General features: G+C 40.4%; 1 protein-coding gene across 1 annotated transcript in view; it reads left to right on the top strand.

Moving 5' to 3' along the window:
• The window catches only part of edar (ectodysplasin A receptor), a 61,901-nt gene that overhangs the window by 33,813 nt on the left and 10,977 nt on the right, over positions 1-17,111 (top strand). The window contains 4 exon segments of the mRNA XM_084084001.1: positions 3,616-3,701; positions 15,045-15,125; positions 15,966-16,091; positions 16,291-16,365. Of these exon segments, the coding sequence (XP_083940127.1) occupies positions 3,616-3,701; positions 15,045-15,125; positions 15,966-16,091; positions 16,291-16,365 (368 nt within the window).

Below are 17,111 nucleotides of genomic sequence, written 5' to 3'. Positions count from 1 at the left end.
GGAAGGCATGGTGCTGCACCACAAATTGCCTCTCCGAGGACAATAAAATATCTATGACTAAGTGTAAGTGTAAAGCCCCTTGTACAAAATCAGATTTTTTCGCACAGAAAAAATACAGACGATGACATTTTTTACAATGAACACATGCTTCTCTATGACATCGTGCACACCTAGTACTACTGAAATTGCCATTCGACGAAGGTGGTGCGTGATATTTTTAATCAAACCCAGTTTGATTCCAGCGTTTTGACGGATGCGTAAAAACTCAATTGTCTCCAAAAAATAATTGCATCGGATTGTGTGTGCAAGGACCTTATGTCTTTAAAATAAATACCACACATCTTCTATAAAATAAATAGTGAACATTTCTGGCTCAAATAGTGAACATTTCAAGCTCACAACGAGTTGCATCACAACATTTTCTCCTGACCTTTTCTTTTTTTAATGTAAATTTCAGTAGATTTCACTACAGCCAATGCATTGATATAAAAAAAATGTACAAATTGCAATTTGTAATTTTAAGTTTTTTTTAACTCATAATATTTGACCAGGAGTATCTATACTCATATACAGTGTAATCTGGCCATGTCGTTTCAAATGGAGGTGTTCCTGACTGACTCAGTCCTTCCTGGCTGCCCCTTGTGTTGGCTGGCATGGCAGGACTCCCTAATATCATGGATTGCTTTTGCTGTGGATCGCTTTGATCGTTATGGGAAAGATGCCATGAACGCTGTGCTTGTTGAGCATATACTGTACGTGTGCAAGTTAGGAGTCTGCGCTGCTATACTGGAGGTCCATACATGCTTGACTCAGAACGGAACAGGCCTTGAAGTCCTCTGATATTCTTGCTGCCTCTCTCTGGGGTATAACCACTTACACCCTCTATTCTGTAGTGAAACAAGTACAGTTACAACTTCACTGGTACAGCTTTCTTCCGTCTATGCCAAAACTCCTTGCCAAAATTAGCCGAGCTTGTAGATCTGCTATTTTGTTGAATGTTCCCGCCAGAATAGGCATGCTGGGGTTTAGTGGTTAAGTGCTGGAACTTGCCCAGAACCAAACCAGACAGCTATGATGAGAGCGACAGGAGCTCTGTGCGCGTGCGTCTGTGTGTGTGCGTCTGTGTGTGTGTGTGTGTGTGTGTGTGTGTGTGTGTGTGCGTGCGTGCGTGCGTGCGTGCGCGTGCGTGCGTGTGTGCGTGCGTGCACACGAGTGCGTGCTAGCATCCATGGACATGTTTATCAGTTGATTTGCCTAATGCTTTCACACTCAATAAGCAGTTGCCGCCTGGCGAGAAGTCTTACACTACCATCAACATTAACCACTTAAACCCTCCACTGTATATAATTAGTAAACTAATACTTAGTTGACTTGTTATCGGCTTTTTGGTCCTCTCTTTTTTCCCTCTATACCAAATCTCTTTGCCAAAAATAGCCAATCTACAGGCTACATGTGCTCTAATTTTCAGACCTTCAATCACCTTAAAAAAAGGCTACTTTTTCTGTGGTTTTAGGATTTTCATAAAAATAAGTGCAGTATTATTCTACAAACTGGTTTGAATGGGGTTTGTACACTGACTGTAGATTGTAGACTCGGAAGACAATGAACAAAAGCGTACGCATTCACAGCAGGGATGGATTTTCATTTGAAATAGGCCTACAGAGACTTTCTTTACATGTTCAGGCTTTTCGGGACACTGCACACACACACCACTCATACTCTCACACTGAAACAAGAATTATTTACAGCCATTTCAACTCAACTAAAAAAACATGTCAGACTAGGGCTTGGCAGTATGACTTCAAATCAATATCATATCATGATTATTTCAAACTTTTGGCTCGATTATGATTAATAAACGATGATTAATAAAGCTCACAACGTGTCACATTGTAGATAGATTGTAGCCTATTTTCACTATTTTTGTACGTCACCATTGTACAACAAAGTATAATACAGGGTAAATGGTTAATCAGACTAATCAATTTAGTCGATTATAAAAGATCTTTGAATTTGTCCGTGTCGATTTGTTGACATAAGAATGTAAAAAGAAATGATATTTAAAACACCCTGCTTCTCAATTATTCGATCCACCAAGACGTTTATTGGTTCTACATATCAATTTCGGTATATTTTCGGTTAATTGCCCAACCCTGGCTCTCTCGCCCCCGCCTCTTGACAGACGCCTGGCTCTGAGCTAGAACTGTACGTGGTACAGTTTGTCCCCTCGGGACGTCAATTAAAGTTTATATTCAGCGAGTCAAACTCTTCACCTCGCCTGCTTCCTGTTGAGGCGAAATCCATTTTTCATGTCCCATGGTGGTACTGTCTGTATAGTCTGGCACACGAGGAAGAGTACGCGTGCTTTTTGCAAAATACCTGCCGGCAAAACGACTGTGTTCACTTTGATCAAATCATTCAGTTTTTTAGTTTACTTTTTCTTTCTTGAATCGTGTGAATCTTGGGATCCACACGGAAACGGCCGTGACCACCATGTGGATCCCGGACTTCATGTGGCGAGCATGTGATGTCAGTTATCTACGGTACATGACATATCTATGATGTATTGAGTAAGGTTTCAGCCCTATTTGAAATATTATATTTCAATATATATATAATATATAAATATTTCAAAAAGTATATAACATAATTACGTGGTGGAGGTACAAATGCATGATGAGCTCCAGGGACACACAAACACACACACCCAGTGGCGTGCACATACATTTTGAGGGGCAGGTGCTCAAGTAAATTATAATTTTTTGTTTACTTGGTCTGCTCTTTTTTTCCCTCTACACCTATACCTCTTTGCCAAAAATAGCCGATCTACAAGCCCACAACGCCTCGCAGAGACGTTGTGCGCTTGTAGATCTGCTATTTTTGGCTAAAGTTCTCCTCAGAAAAGGGATGCTAGGTTTCGAGTGGTTATGGTAAAAAGAAAAATCATATCACATAAAGATTTGGCAGACCCCCTGTAGTAACTCTGAGGACCCCCTAGGGGTCCCGGACCCCCTGTTGAAGACCCCTGCTGTAAACTGGGAAAAAAAAACTTTTTTTTTTTTTCCAAAAGGGCATTTCTGGTCAAGAGGGCAAAGGGCAGGTTGCTCTAGCACCACCTAGACTCTATCTGTGCACGTCCCTGCACACACCCTCTTACTAACGGCTAGCCTCCTGCAGAGCCACGGCGTGAAAACGCTTCTATCTTTTTAGCCTTTCACCATCTGTATAGTTTTTGTTCCTCATCTCCGCTTTTTTTTTTATGGGCCGAGTGCAGGTGTGGTTGGGAGAGGTGCGCGGGTCAGGAGTCAGGTTCAGGGGGCTCTGCAGGTGTGGCTTAATGGATCCCTGGTGGTTTGGGGAACAGACCACATGAATACCATGGAGAGTGTGAAGTCATATGAGATCCATTAAAGGCTACTTCAGAGGCCCGCGGGGTTAAATCTTCCGACGCAGTTCAAAGCGAGCGTTAGCCGAGATAATGAGAGTAGAGATCGGTCAGTCTATTGAACTTGAAAAGCGAGTGCAGACTTTCATTTATTCTTCTTGGGGGAAATGTGTATTTCCTATACCAGCGCTGTAATGAACACCGTGTTGTCTCTCTCTCTGTCTCCTCAGGTATTACATTCTGGAGAACCGACCCAGGAACCTCTATGGGAAGGTGTGTCACTCCTGTCAGAATGCACCACGCAACACCAAAGAATGTAAGAAGAGCACCCTTGAGCTTTGGAGAACTTGCTTTCCTCCTCTCTATCCTTCCTTCCATCCATCCATCCATCCTTCCTACCCAAGATTTCACTTACGTAGTTTAGTCATTCATTTCTTACCTTTCCTGCAAAACATGCCAAACGCTCAGTTAATTCCCTGTTTAAATGAGGGGACATAAAGGGATATGTTCTTCAAGTTATTCTTGATTGATAGAGCAGGGAATGGCTTAACCCCTTAACCTTGTTTTATACTTCAGCTATTCGAAAATATCCAATCTACAAGCTCATGTTGCATCACGACACCATCTCTGTGCCGAAAAGAGCCGATCTGTGAGCTTATAGATATTTTTTGGCAAAATGTTCGCTCCAGTATTGCGACACTAGGGTTCATGTCGTTAAGACCAGGCTTTGGTGTGCCTTGAAAAACTTTACAGAACATTAGTTTGCCTGAGGAAGACCCCAAAACATGTTGCTTGTTTGTCATGAGTGCACTGAAAAAAGACCTCATGTGTTTCGACTTTGGCTTTTTCGTTTGAGAGCACAAAATCAATGCTAAAGCCTTTTGACTATAAATTATTTCCTGCATCTCTGCTTCCCCCCACTAAGTCCCATTTATGAAGCCTTAAAAATCATTAAATCTAGGAATGATTTTGCTATGATCTTTATGATTAATTGTCTCTCTTGTTAGCTTATAATTATTAAAATTAATTATTAAAACGTGGCCCTTGTCAGAAGTCAGTCAATCAATTCATTGTTAAATAATTATCATGAATAAATACTACATTGGGTGGGAGCTCACGATACGCACGGACGGATATTTGTGGGTCATTGCTGAGTTTTGCGCAGCCCTGGAGGTCTGAAGGTCGCGGCGCGTGCCGAGCCCTCCCAAACCCTGTCAACAAGCCTGGATGATGGATACAGTGGACCACATTCACCCCCTCTGCTCCTCTCCCTGGATCTCAGCCTCTACATGGCTCAACCAGGGTGTTCGTCAGCTCATCCATAACCCAAGTGACTCACTAATTCCGCTGCATATCTGACACTTCGTATGCGCGTGCGCACGTCCATCCCGCCGATTGCTGCCACGTCGCGACTATAACAATTACCAGAGGCTCATGAAGCCTTTACTCTCTCACGGTCTCCATCGCCATCAAGCTGTTCATATGGAGCACATTACTAACATAATGTATACGTACAGTACAGTATATGAAATAATGAATTAATATTTTTTTACTCATCCCTTAAGGGATTGTAAGACACGAAAAACATAATTATACAAAGTTATATTCACTGCACAATAGGCACGATTTACACAAAGGGAATGTTTTTTTTTAAACAATTGTAACACAAGAGCCAAAATAAGAATATCACGTATAAGTTCTCATTGTTCATCTATCCCATATATGTCTATACGAGACACCCACAGCAAAGACCCTTTCATCGATCAAAAACATTAATAAAAAGATGTCTTACTCAAAGGCGCTGTGTGAGCGAGTCGACGCGCCCCTCCCTCCAGGATGCTGGCAGATGAACCGTATTAGCTCAAATCAATATGCATTGTTATTTACCCTTTTTATAAAGAAGAGCTGGTTGAGCTCCCTCTGGGTCTTTAATCACTTTCAGACACAGTGAAAAAGTCAAAGCGTGCAATGGTGACAGTGAGTTTTAACCCATTCAATCCGGGAACGCATGTGTCATTTTAGATTTTACCTATAACCATCATGTTATACTTTTTCGTGCAAATCTTTGAATATATATTTTTCAAAGCGAACATTTGTAACTCAAATCTTTGCTTCTGGGGGGTCCCTGGAACGAAATATTTTAAGATAGGGGTCGGTGGCCAAATACATATCATTTTGGGGGTCCTTGACATGAAAAAGTTTGAGCTCCACTGATTTTATAACAATATACGTTTTTCAGAAACCTGTTTAGGATTTAGAAGACATTTGTAGATGCGTTCCAGGACTGAATGGGTTAAGAGACGCTCGCCTGCAATACCACAATGTACCCCCGCTGGTCGTTGGATGGAAGCCTTCGTGTGCCTCCCTGCCATGTCTCCCTTGCAGCTTTCTTACCGTATGTCTTAATTATGGTGGGGGAAAAAAGCATTGTAGAGAACCGGGACAGTGAGTGCAGCTCAGAGATTTAATGTGGATGTTTGAGGGACCAAACAAGAGTTAAATTTGACACTCAGATGTTTTTTTTAAAGGGCTTTGTCTGATCCTTTATTTGAAAGAAAGACAGGAAACTCAGAGGAAGAGTACTGGAGGGGAGTGACATGTAATAAAATGGTCTGGCAGGCCCGGGAATCGAACCGGGTGAGCCCATTAGAGCCCATGTGGTCGCCCCAAATTAACACGCAGGATTTTACTGTGTGGGTATACCTTCCTTTAAGCACAGGTAAAAACATTACCTCCAGTCTCAACCTTTACGCTGTCAGAGTTAACCTTTTTCTAACTTGCTGTCGCTATTTTTTGGCATGTCATTATTATAGGCGAAAATGCGCGGTGCGTTTTTTGAGCTTTTAGATTGGCTGTTTCCAACGCATGACACTAATCGTAAGACGAAGTGTAACAAGACAGTGAGGATGTTGCTGTGTTCTAGACCATTCTGCACCCACCGCCCTCTCATTTCTGCACCCCCCTCATGGATGCACATTACCGTGGGAATGGTTTTATGGTGCTATTGTCACTCTGAGTCGCTCCTCCCTTACCGATTGTTATTGGAAGGGCCCGGAAACGTATGGTATTGTTATTGTGTCATATTTAATGAGTGTGTTTGGAAATAAGAAAAACCCCAAAACACAGCCTGGGCCTGCAGTGAAGGGAGGGGGGGGGGGCTGTGTGTGTGTGTGTGTGTGTGTGTGTGTGTGTGTGTGTGTGTGTGTGTGTGTGTGTGTGCGTGTGCGTGTGCGTGTGTGCGTGTGCATGAACAAACACTGACTTTTCAACAGGGCTTTAATTGTTTCTGCCAGGCATGGGAATGAGTGATTGAATAAGGGTGGGAAGGATAAAGGAGGACAGGGTAGATAAAAACATAGAAAAAGGAGCGAGAGAGAGAGAGAGAGAGAGAGAGAGAGAGAGAGAGAGAGAGAGAGAGAGAGAGACAGAATATACACACATCCATTCTGCTCCTCTCTCTCTCGCTCTCCCTCTCTCTCTCTCTCTCTTGGAAGTCATACATTTTAATGAACTATGAACTAATTAAAAAAGTGCATAAATAAAATAAAATGAATGGAAAAGGAAAAAAAAAGAAGCTTGAAAACAGTGTGACCAAAAAAATGTAGCTGTGAGCAGGGAGTTACTGGCTCGGGGTGAAGGCAGGCTGACACTCGCCACGTAATGTGTAAATTATCCCGGCTCCCGCCTCACTCCCTGCGGATCACTGCGTGTGTGATAATTAAAACTTCACTGGGTATATGGGAAAGATGATTAGCGTGTTAGTGCTTGCGCTGATGCTACTCTTTGGCAGGCACACGTAGCCTACTATGCTACGGTCTGTAGGCATCGCCCAATTTCCTCAACACCCCCCCCCCCCCCCCCCCCACACACACACACACACATTGGAAGCCAACACCTGCTGCTAAAGACGCTGTTGTGTCCCCGACTATGGAAGTCCATAGGTCCAAAAATTAAATAATAAATATCACAATGAAATAAATAATACACACAATGATATAAATACAAAATACAATTAAATAAATAAAAAATACAATGAAATAAATATATTTATTTATTTATTGTGTATTTTTTTTTATATCATTGAGTTTTCTATTTATTTCTTTGTGGTTCTTATTTATTTCATTGTAACTTTTAATGTCAACCTATATATATTACATGATGCCACTTTTAGCTATTTAATCAAGTCCATAGGTCCAAAAATTAAAAAATAAATATCGCAATGAAATTAATAAAATCCACAATGAATTAGATAAAAAACACAATGATATAAATAAAAATACAATGAAATAAATAAAAAATACAATTAAATACATAAATGTATTTATTTATTGTGTAATGTTTTCTATTTTATTGCGTTTTATATTTATTTCATTGTGACTTTTAATTTCAACCTATATATATTACATGTTGCCACTTTTAGCTATTTCATAAGGTACATTGGTCCAAAAATGTTATAACAAATACCACAATGAAATATATAAAAAACGTAATGATATAAATAAAAAATGCAAATAAATAAATAAATACATGTATTTATTTTCTAGTGTTTTTCATTTAATTGTGCTTTTTATTTATTTATTTTGTTATTTATTTAATGGTTCTTTTATTTCATGCTGTCTTTTCAAAAGAATGGCTCCCATTTACAGGATAATGGTTTGACATCGCCGTCTGTCAATCAACAGGAACGGGGCGGGACCATGGGGCGGGACCTATTTGCTGATTGGGTAATCCCTGGCTCTGGATTACTTTGGTCTGTCTGTAAACATAGGAGACTGAAACCAGCTCCGCCATTTTTAAATCCCACTGAATATCACTAGTGTTTTTATCTGTAGGTAAAGTAGGCCTATTATAATCGATTTTGAAGTAAAAGTTATGGCATATTTGAATGAGAATGACTTGAGGGATGTGATGTTTACTTTAGATTAGATAGTTGTTGTTTTTTTCGCGGACCCCCCCGCGGACCCCCCCGCGATTTCCTCCCTCACAAAAATGATAGCCTACTTACTTGTTAATGTTTTTTTTTCTTCACACATTGGGTAAATAGATCAGAGAGAGAGAGAGAGAGAGAGAGAGAGAGAGAGAGAGAGAGAAGTTGCCACAATAAGGTGTCAACGAGGTGGTCAGCAGTGTAAATGGCTCTTACAATTTAAATAAGGCTACAATGACCAGTTACAGATACACTTCATCCACCTGAAAGGTGCGAATAGTTGCTACTATACTTTTTGGGAGGGATGTTCAGCAATAAAAATGACCAAAAAAATGACAGTATCAGTATGCTCAGGTTTAAAAACGTGACAGTGCTTACAGACAAATGATATGCTTGGCTTGATTAATAAGCTAAATTGAAAAAAGAAAGAAAAAAACAGATTACAGGACAACAATATCAGATATCCCCATCATGCAAGAATAAAGACAGTAAACTCAAATAGCATTCAATGTGGGTTAATTATGAAAAAATATGTAATCAGTTTCTTCAACTTGATTATAAAGTATGCAAGTATAAAGACCGTAAAACTATATATACATTGGGGGTGGTTAATAATGAATAATACGAATTAATATTTGATGGGGCGCTGGGTCCGCGGAAGTTTACAAAATTGTGGAGGGGGTCCTTTGGTCCTAAAAGGATGGGGACCCCTGAGATAGAGAATGCCAGTGTTAAACATTACTTACAGGGGCCCTGAAGGTTAAATCTGTACTCCAGGTTGAACACCTGTATATCGGTATCAGAGAATGAACATTTTTAATTGAATGTTCAATAAGGAGGTTCAAGCATGTTTGTTTTTACTTTATTTTCTTTTTTCCCCAGTTTTTTTTTCCATAAGCAGAATTAGAGGGTATCCAACAACATAATTATGATTTGTTTTGGTTTTCATTTCATTTAATTGTATTATTTAAATATTGTGTTATATATACATCGTGGGTTTTCCTTTCCTTTCATGCCTATGCGAACCCGGGGTCTGGAGAAGGGGGTAAGAAGCGGCCTGGGATGTTTTACAATCACATGACCACCAGATCAGAGGACGAGAATGTCCCTATTTCTAGCAGGCAAACTATAGAGTACATTAATGATCACTGACTGATCTATGTACTGAAAATATATGCTTTTTTATGCTAGTGTGTGATGTTGTGTGAACTGTTTGTCCATACATAGTAATGTGATGTAATGTCTCTCCCCTCTGAAAAGCTTTAAAAAAAAAAAAAATACAAAGTTGGTAACCAAAAAAAATAAGCCGGTTCAGAGGGTATCCAGATATATATGGTTTGTTTTTGTCTTTATCTTATGTTTTAAAATGTTTTGTTATACATAATTGTTTTCTTTTCTGAGGGTAAATTAGTAATGTCTGTGAGAACCCTGGGGTCTAGTGTGGTTTGTTTTGCAACCACAGGACAGCTATGTCATAGGAAGAGATATTGTTGTAAGCAAGCAAACAGCCAAATACATTAATATATATCACTGATAGACAATCTGTACAATGGAAAAAGAGGCACCTCTTTCATTTGCAGTGGGAATTTGTGTGAACTGTTTCTCTGCTTACATGACATTATATCTTATCTCAGGTACGTGATATAGGTATGTGTAAATATGTAGATAATTTGTTTACTTGATTGATCTCCGTTCCCCCTTGCACCCCACCCCCTTCTTTTTGTTCCCTTTCTTTTTTTCTATGGAAATAATATGATGGGAACTATGCACACAAACAAATTCACCTACTTTTTTACTTCTGTAAACCTGTGATGTGACAATAAAGCTGATTTTGAAGGGACCGGGCCGAGTTCGTAGTCAAAGAGGGCAGAGAGCTCCATTCTTTTCTTGCTCCCCTGATGAGGCAATCCACCCTAGGTATAGCCTGTGGGGTGCTCTCTCGCTTTCTCCAGGAATACCATTATCTACTCATGAGTCTTTTCTCCCTCCTCTAAGAAGTCTTGAAGAAGAACAGACACTACCATGCAGAAGGCACAGCCTTGGGCCAGGCCTTTCCATTAAAGATGGACTCCAAATGACACACCTACTAGCTCCTCCACTTCCACAGCTGTTGAATCAATCTGTTATCGGGTTAAGCCGACAAAAGACATTAGAGTGTGCATCATCCCAGGTCTGAGCACCACTGATGACCATCGCTGTAGATCACTTCACTAGATCAGGCAAGCGACCATACAGCTGCATGTCAAACGTTATATGACTGTAGCTCATGCTGAGTGATGTATCTTAAGTAGGCAGTGGTACTGAGCACTGTATCAGGATGGGCAGGGGGCAAGTCAAGCAGCGGACAAAGACACTTATTGTTTTCAGCTTCATCACCATTGTGATCTTGCACAACATTATAGGCCAACCAGCCCAGGGGAAGAGTGGAGCTGACAGAGCCAAGCAGTGTCCTCCTTCTGTGCTCTTGAAACATGGCATCTTGGATAGCATCAGTTCTTGGTACTTGTTTTAGAGCTGGTATATAGACATCTTATTGGGGCCTGTATAATGCTCAATCTCTCTTATCAGCTAGACAAAGTTTCCCCGCTTCGAGGTACGAGGACGGGGGTAGTTTTAGTGATATGACCACAGTACCAGGAGTGGCTCCTCCAGTGAAGAGGATATCTGCTAGATTCTGCACAAACTGACTGGCTATGGCATGATTTGTGTGGTGACCATTGGCTGTGAAGACCACAAGATCAACATTATCCAACTGTGTATAGTCCCAAATTGTAAGATTTCAGAGACAGTTCCATACAGGTTCTGAACCAGATCTGAGATACCATGCTTATAAGCAAGCCTTGCCGAGCCCTGAGGCCCATAGGGCAGGAGCCTGTTTCCTTAGCGTAAGGCAGCTTGATGTACAAGCACATCCCCTGGACATGACGCTAGTATGTCGCAGGGACTTACCCCAATCCAACCATCGATGCTGTGCCAATCAGGGAGGCACTTTGCCTGCTAGAAATAGGGACATTCTCTTCCTCTGATCTGGTGGTCATGTGATTGTAAAACATCCCAGGCCGCTTCTTACCCCCTTCACCAGACCCCCGGGTTCGCATAGGCATTAAAGGAAAGGAAAACCCACGATGTATATATAACACAATATTCAAATAATACAATTAAATGAAATGAAAACAAAACAAATCATAATTATGTTGTTGGATACCCTCTAATTATGCGTATGGAAAAAACACTGGGGAAAAAATAAAATAAAATAAAAACAAACATGCTTGAACCTCCTTATTGAACATTCAATTAAAAATGTTCATTCTCTGATACCGATATACAGGTGTTCAACCTGGAGTACAGATTTAACCTTCAGGGCCGCTGTAAGTAATGTTTAACACTGGCATTCTCTATCTCAGGGGTCCCCATCCTTTTAGGACCAAAGGACCCCCTCCACAATTTTGTAAACTTCCGTGGACCCAGCGCCCCATCAAATATTAATTTGTATTATTCATTATTAACCACCCCCAATGTATATATAGTTTTACGGTCTTTATACTTGCATATAATCAAGTTGAAGTAACTGATTACATATTTTTTTCATTAACCACATTGAATGCTATTTGAGTTTACTGTCTTTATTCTTGCATGATGGGGATATCTGATATTGTTGTCCTGTAATCTGTTTTTTTCTTTCTTTTTTCAATTTAGCTTATTAATCAAGCCAAGCATATCATTTGTCTGTAAGCACTGTCACGTTTTTAAACCTGAGCATACTGATACTGTCATTTTTTTGGTCATTTTTATTGCTGAACATCCCTCCCAAAAAGTACAGTAGCAACTATTCGCACCTTTCAGGTGGATGAAGTGTATCTGTAACTGGTCATTGTAGCCTTATTTAAATTGTAAGAGCCATTTACACTGCTGACCACCTCGTTGACACCTTATTGTGGCAACTTCTCTCTCTCTCTCTCTCTCTCTCTCTCTCTCTCTCTCTCTCTGATCTATTTACCCAATGTGTGAAGAAAAAAAAACATTAACAAGTAAGTAGGCTATCATTTTTGTGAGGGAGGAAATCGCGGGGGGGTCCGCGGGGGGGTCCGCGAAAAAAACAACAACTATCTAATCTAAAGTAAACATCACATCCCTCAAGTCATTCTCATTCAAATATGCCATAACTTTTACTTCAAAATCGATTATAATAGGCCTACTTTACCTACAGATAAAAACACTAGTGATATTCAGTGGGATTTAAAAATGGCGGAGCTGGTTTCAGTCTCCTATGTTTACAGACAGACCAAAGTAATCCAGAGCCAGGGATTACCCAATCAGCAAATAGGTCCCGCCCCATGGTCCCGCCCCGTTCCTGTTGATTGACAGACGGCGATGTCAAACCATTATCCTGTAAATGGGAGCCATTCTTTTGAAAAGACAGCATGAAATAAAAGAACCATTAAATAAATAACAAAATAAATAAATAAAAAGCACAATTAAATGAAAAACACTAGAAAATAAATACATGTATTTATTTATTTATTTGCATTTTTTATTTATATCATTACGTTTTTTATATATTTCATTGTGGTATTTGTTATAACATTTTTGGACCAATGTACCTTATGAAATAGCTAAAAGTGGCAACATGTAATATATATAGGTTGAAATTAAAAGTCACAATGAAATAAATATAAAACGCAATAAAATAGAAAACATTACACAATAAATAAATACATTTATGTATTTAATTGTATTTTTTATTTATTTCATTGTATTTTTATTTATATCATTGTGTTTTTTATCTAATTCATTGTGGATTTTATTAATTTCATTGCGATATTTATTTTTTAATTTTTGGACCTATGGACTTGATTAAATAGCTAAAAGTGGCATCATGTAATATATATAGGTTGACATTAAAAGTTACAATGAAATAAATAAGAACCACAAAGAAATAAATAGAAAACTCAATGATATAAAAAAAAATACACAATAAATAAATAAATGTATTTATTTCATTGTATTTTTTATTTATTTAATTGTATTTTGTATTTATATCATTGTGTGTATTATTTATTTCATTGTGATATTTATTATTTAATTTTTGGACCTATGGACTTCCATACCCGACAGTGTTGCCATGTATGCTTATTATAAGTGACTTTGGGCTTGTTTTTCTGTGAAAGTTGCTTGTAAACATTGTTGCGGGTAGCAGTAGTATTTGTCCGCGGACCTCCATCAGAAACATATTTTGTGGCCAGGGACCGCCACACAAGATTTGTATTGTTAAAATGTTATTTTTTTAAATCCAAAATTTTCACACATAAAAAAATAGGTTTTGAAAATAGCAGATCTACAAGCTCACAATGCGACGCATTGTGAGCTTGTAGATATGGATATAGGTTTAAAGTGCTCATGTGGCCTAGTTGCTTCTTTTGGGCACACAGGATCCGATCCGCGATCTCACACACCTCAGGTAGTGCTTGCTTACTGCTTGTTGCATACCCGCTGCACCCGCTGACTTTTTAAGCTTTGCACCTTCAAATTTCACTTATACTTCATTGCTTTATTTATACAGCGTTCCGCTAGTTTTACTCCCTACGGTGCGGAGAACGTCATATTTTAGCTCACCACAGAATAAAACAAAATTAGACAAAAGGGTTAGGGTTTGACTTGTTTACAAAGTTATCAAGACCCAGACACCTCATTAAGTTTTCTGCAGACTGCAAATGTTTTTGTTGTGTGTTCTTTTCTTGGCCTCCGCTGAGCTGCAGTCCACTTCCTGTCACTTTGTTTGGACTGTTTAGATTTGGAAAAAAACCGAGGCAGTGGAACCATCAGCTCTAGGACCCCGGGTTGGGGGGCTGCCTGCCTGCATGTGTTTGTGGTGCGAGAGCCTGCCTGCGAGCGAGACGTGATTAAGATGTGGAAAAGTGCTCGACTAAACAGAAATCTAGATCAGGCTTATATCCCTAACCAGAGAGAGTAAACAAACACCCCAAGTACTGAGGTCTGCAACCACAGGGAGCTGGGATGTGTGTGTGTGTGTGTGTGTGTGTGTGTGTGTGTGTGTGTGTGTGTGTGTGTGTGTGTGTGTGTGTGTGTGTGTGTGTTTGGGAATGCATGCATGTCTTTGAGTGAGAGCGTTGAGGCCATGGGAAGCAGCACGCAGCATGCCAGAGAGGTCTATATCAACCCGGGTGAAATAATAGACTGATTAAAGCAGCTGATTTATGGGCTGCCAGCAGTTTACAGCTCCATTAGGGACCAGAAGAGGAACGGCAGTTGATCAACAAACGCAGTGCGGGAGGGGGTGTTGGGGTTGGAAGCGCTTTAAAGTGAAAGGGGGAACAAGGAGGACATTTTGATGGGGTTGCCTCATGCACCAGGCTATACCCCCCTGCCCCCCCCGTCCCCCCGTCCCCACCCCACCCAGGCCCGAAAATTCCCAAACTTCCCACAAAAACTCTGCTGCTTATTTACTCTGGTGGGAGCCGAAGTGGCTGAGGGGACGTTTACGACAACCGACCTCCGACCACCGGGAACCCAGTGAATTCAACTTTGGGAGGGTTGTTCCCTTTGTGCTCTCATACCACTGAGACAATTAAAAAAAAAGATTAAAAAAGTGTATTTATTTGTTTTTCTTGTTAAAGACATTCATGGTTTTTAAAGTATTGACTTGTGTGTTTATTGACGTGTGTGTGTGTGTGTGTGTGTGTGTGTGTGTGTGTTTGTGCTCCTGTGTTACAGGCATGCGCACCATCCCCGTGGTTTCGGGGAAACCTGTCAGTGACCCCGGTAGCACCACTGTATTCCCCCATCTACATAAAGGTATGTGCAGTTTGTGCACACGCACGCGCACGCGCACGCGCACGCACACGCACGCACACGCACACACACACACACACACACACACTCACACACACAAGGGGTCTTCATCTGCCCAAAACGACAGACCCAAATCCTAATGGACATTGAGAGATCCCATTGGTTCTGAGATATTACAGAAACAACCCGGTTCATAACCAAAAGGAGAGAGACCAGAGAGACCATTATATACCCAGACAAGTTGGGTATTATTGAACCCGACAAACCCAGTAATTATAATTGCTATTAAAAATGCTGTTCTACCAGTAGATGACATGTTCCAGCAGCTTCGTACCGTATTAGCCTACAATAAGCGACAATGAAATGACATTGTGTGCTACTGTAAATGGATGATTAAAACAATAGTTGCAGTAGCCTACATTGTTTCTATTGTTACGTTTTGCCACAGGTGTATGACTTTTGTATGTGAATGAATCTACAAAGAAGCCATTTTTTGCACATCTTTAACTCAAATCTTTGCTTCTTGGGGGTCCCTGGAACAACAATATTTTCCACGGCCAAATGTCCTTGACATGGAAAAGGTAGAAAAGAAGACATTTGTAGAATCCCCAGAAGCAAAAATTTGAGTTACAAAGAAATGATACACATTCAAAGATTTGCACAAATTTTCACAATAAAAATATCTACAAACTCATAGCACTATGAGCTGGTCAGATGGGTGGGCTGCCAACGCTTTCGAGATTTTCCAAGTGGGCCCTGAACTGGAAAATGTTGGGAACCACTGGAGCACACGCACACACACAAATAAGAACTCTCCTAAAACACATTATCTCCATGCTACAGATGCCACTGGGCAGGGTCATCTGGCCACCGCTCTCATCATCGCCATGTCAACCATCTTCATCATGGCCATCGCCATCGTGCTCATCATCATGTTTTACATTCTGAAGGCCAAGCCCAGCGGGCAGGGTGAGCCACACACACACACACACACACACACACACACACACACACACACACACACACACACACACACACACACACACACACACGCACACGCACACGCACACACACACACACATCTTATAACAATTAAACAGACACCTGGAAACACGTACAAACGTCCACAATTTACTGTATCTTATGATGTGTGTGTATGTGTGTGCAGCATGCTGCTCTGGACAGGTGGTGAAAGCAGTAGAAGCTCAGACCAACAAACAAGAGGACAAGAAAGATGTCCCTGGTGAGATAGAAAACAAAACACACACACACACACACGCACACACGCACGCACGCACACACAAACAAACACACACACACACACACACACACACAAAGTAAAATCCAGTGTGTTCATTCAACACTGAAAGTGATGGACCATGTGTGTAAGGTTAGGCAGAATAGATAATAATAATAATACATTTGTATTGCACTTTTCATTCACAGGGATATATAGAATACTTGTATTCGCAAATCACAATGCTTAGATAGAATCCAACTTTCCTCCAAAACCAACGTATTCTTACTGCATATTTCACTGACCGCAATGACACCACTCATTCCTGAACAGTCAGCTGAGAGACATGAATAAATATCAACAATATGAATAATTCATAACCGTCCTAACCTGCCATGGAATCTGTCTGAATCCTGCAGCAGTAGGGTTTTGACTCTTTATTCTTTTGCAATTATCCGTTAAAAAGGTAGTCAATGAGATCAGAATCTCTTTGGCCAGAAAGTCCTGAGGAACACACAGGACTTTCTCTATCTTTATTTGTTTATATATTTTTAAATGCCAGGAATAGCCGATAATATACAAGCTCACATGTGACGTGAGCATACAGATTAAAGCATATAAATTAATCTTTTTTATTATGCATCGTAGGACGAAATCTAGGGCATAAGTGAATAAAGGCATTAGACAGGCATTAGACAGATCAATACAATTCAGCCACACATTCACTTTAACACGTATCACTGAGATGATCT

The sequence above is a fragment of the Gymnoscopelus microlampas genome (genome assembly GCF_963454915.1).
Source record: "Gymnoscopelus microlampas genome assembly, chromosome: 17".
NCBI classification, from domain to species: domain Eukaryota; kingdom Metazoa; phylum Chordata; class Actinopteri; order Myctophiformes; family Myctophidae; genus Gymnoscopelus; species Gymnoscopelus microlampas.
Note: the sequence above shows the minus strand (reverse complement) of the source record. Positions and strands in the feature narration are given on the sequence as shown.